Source organism: Engraulis encrasicolus, chromosome 24, assembly GCF_034702125.1.
Source record: "Engraulis encrasicolus isolate BLACKSEA-1 chromosome 24, IST_EnEncr_1.0, whole genome shotgun sequence".
NCBI classification, from domain to species: domain Eukaryota; kingdom Metazoa; phylum Chordata; class Actinopteri; order Clupeiformes; family Engraulidae; genus Engraulis; species Engraulis encrasicolus.
Window position 1 is genome coordinate 19,681,028 of NC_085880.1, and position 2,500 is coordinate 19,683,527.

Consider the following 2,500-nt stretch of genomic DNA (forward strand, 5'->3'; position numbering starts at 1 on the left):
AGAGAAAGGCTTAACACACACATGTGCACTGAGTGGCTTAATTGGCTGTTGGATCAGTCTGGGTGTGAAGCCTGGCAGCTGTGAACCGATAATGCAGGAAGGAGAGATAGAGAGGGAGAGAGGGAGAGGGGGAGAGAGAGAGAGAGAGGGGGAGAGGGGGAGAGAGAGAGGGAGAAAGAGAGCGAGAGAGAGAGAAAGAGAGTAGAAGCAGAAACAGAGAGAGTAGAGTAACTTAGTAAAGCGAGCAAGAGAGAGAGATAGAGAGAGTGAGAGGGGGGGGGGGGGGGGGGTGTTAGGTGTAGGCCGGTCACTACTGACTGGCGCGGCTTCATTACTGCCGCACCATGCAGCAGACACACACACACACACACACACACACACACACACACACACACACACACACACACACACACACACACACACACACACACACACACACACACACACACACACACACACACACACACACACACACACACACACACCACAGGGGCATCAGTGAGGCAATCCTCTGCTTTTATAACACCAAAATTGGCAGGGATGACTGTACAGCTGAGGACACACACACACACACACACTTGGGGTGTATGTCGAGAGACCAGAGCTCGTCCACTAGAATCCACTAACCGTACGAAGCGGTCATTGCTGTCCGTGACCATCGCGTGCCCCCACATAGACATACACACACATCACACACACACACACACACACCCACCCACCACACACATATACAAACACATATACACACACACACACACACCCACACCCACCCACACCCACACACACACACACACACACACACACACACACACACACACACACACACACACACACACACACACACGCGCGCGCACGACAGAGCCGCCACACTAACCGTACGGAGCGGTCGTCGCTGCCGGTGACTGCTAATGGTTTCTTGGGGTGTATGTCCAGGGCCCAGAGCTCGCCCTCGCTGTCACACACACACACACACACACACACACATACACACACACACACACACACACACACACACACACACACACACACACACACACACACACACACACACACACACACACACACATACTCCCCAGAGCCACACTAACTGTAGAGAGCGGTAGTCACTGCTAGTGGTTTCTTGGGGTGTATGTGGAGAGCCCAGAGCCCGCCCTTGCTGTCACACACACACACACACACACACACAAACACACACACACACACACACACACACACACACACACACACACACACACACGCATGACAGAGCCGCCACACTAACCGTACGGAGCGGTCGTCGCTGCCGGTGACTGCTAGTGGTTTCTTGGGGTGTATGTCGAGAGCCCAGAGCTCGCCCTCACTGTGGCCCTGCATGATGAGCAAGGGCTTGTCCCGCTCCCGCACCATCACCTCCAGGATCTCACTGTCCTGCGTCCCCGCCAGGATGCGGTCCGCCTTCCAGCACACGCTGCGGATGGACAGACCTGTAGGAGGGAGGAAAGAGGAAGAGAGAGAGAGAGACATGCGGTCATGAGAATAGAGAAGGTTGAGAAAAGAGACGGCACATAGAGAATGAGACATGCTCCACCTCCCATTACACACTGCGAATGGGCAGATGTGCATGGGCCAAGAGAAAAGAGGACAAGAGAGAGAGAGACATGCGGTCATGAGAAAAGAGAGAGACAGAGAGATGCGGTCCGCCTTCCAGCACACACTGCGAATGGACAGACCTGCAGCAGGGAGGAAAGAGGACAAGAGAGAAAGAGAGACATGCGGTCACTGTGGATGGAAAGACCTGCATGGGTCAGGAGAAAAGAGGACAAGAGAAAGAGAAAGAGAAAAGTGACGTAAATAGAGAGAGTGATGTGGTCCGCATTCTAGCACACACTGCGGATGGAGAGACCTGGAGCAGGGAGGAAGAGGACGAGAGAGAGAGACATGCGGTCATGAGAAAAGAGTAAAGACAGAGAGGTAGACAGAGAGAGAAAAGGGTAAAGAGAGAGAGATAGACAGAGAGAGAGAGAGAGATGTGGTCCGTCTTCCATCACATATTACGGATGGACAGATCTGCAGGGGCCAGGAGAAAAGAGGACAAGAGAGAGAGACATGCGATCATGAGAGAAGAGATGGTAAACCGAGAGAGAGAGAGAGAGAGAGAGAGAGAGAGAGAGAGAGAGAATGAGAGAATGAGACTTGGTCTGTCTTCTATCACACACTGCAGATGGACAGACAGACAGCCATGAGAAAAAAAGAGGTTAAAATGAGATGAGAAAAGTGAGAAATGTTTTTTGTTATTTTCAAAGAACAAGTAACAAATAGATTTGTGGGAGAAAGACATGGAAAAAGAGAAAGGAAGGACATGGGAGGGAAAGATAGAAAGAGAGAAATGAAAGCGATAAACGCAGTGATGAGAAAAGAGAGAGGTTGTATTGTTACACAAAGAGCAAATGGGTGGACAGGCCTTCATGGGGCAGGAGAGAAGAGGACGAGAGAGAGAGAGAGAGAGAGAGAGAGAGAGAGA

General features: G+C 51.6%; 1 protein-coding gene across 1 annotated transcript in view; it reads right to left on the reverse strand.

Annotated features, from left to right (window-relative positions):
* LOC134440890 (echinoderm microtubule-associated protein-like 6) overlaps nt 1–2,500 on the reverse strand; it is a 151,637-nt gene that overhangs the window by 88,452 nt on the left and 60,685 nt on the right. The window contains exon 7 of the mRNA XM_063191044.1: nt 1,262–1,463. Coding sequence (XP_063047114.1) covers nt 1,262–1,463 — 202 coding nt within the window. The remainder of the gene's footprint in view (nt 1–1,261; nt 1,464–2,500) is intronic.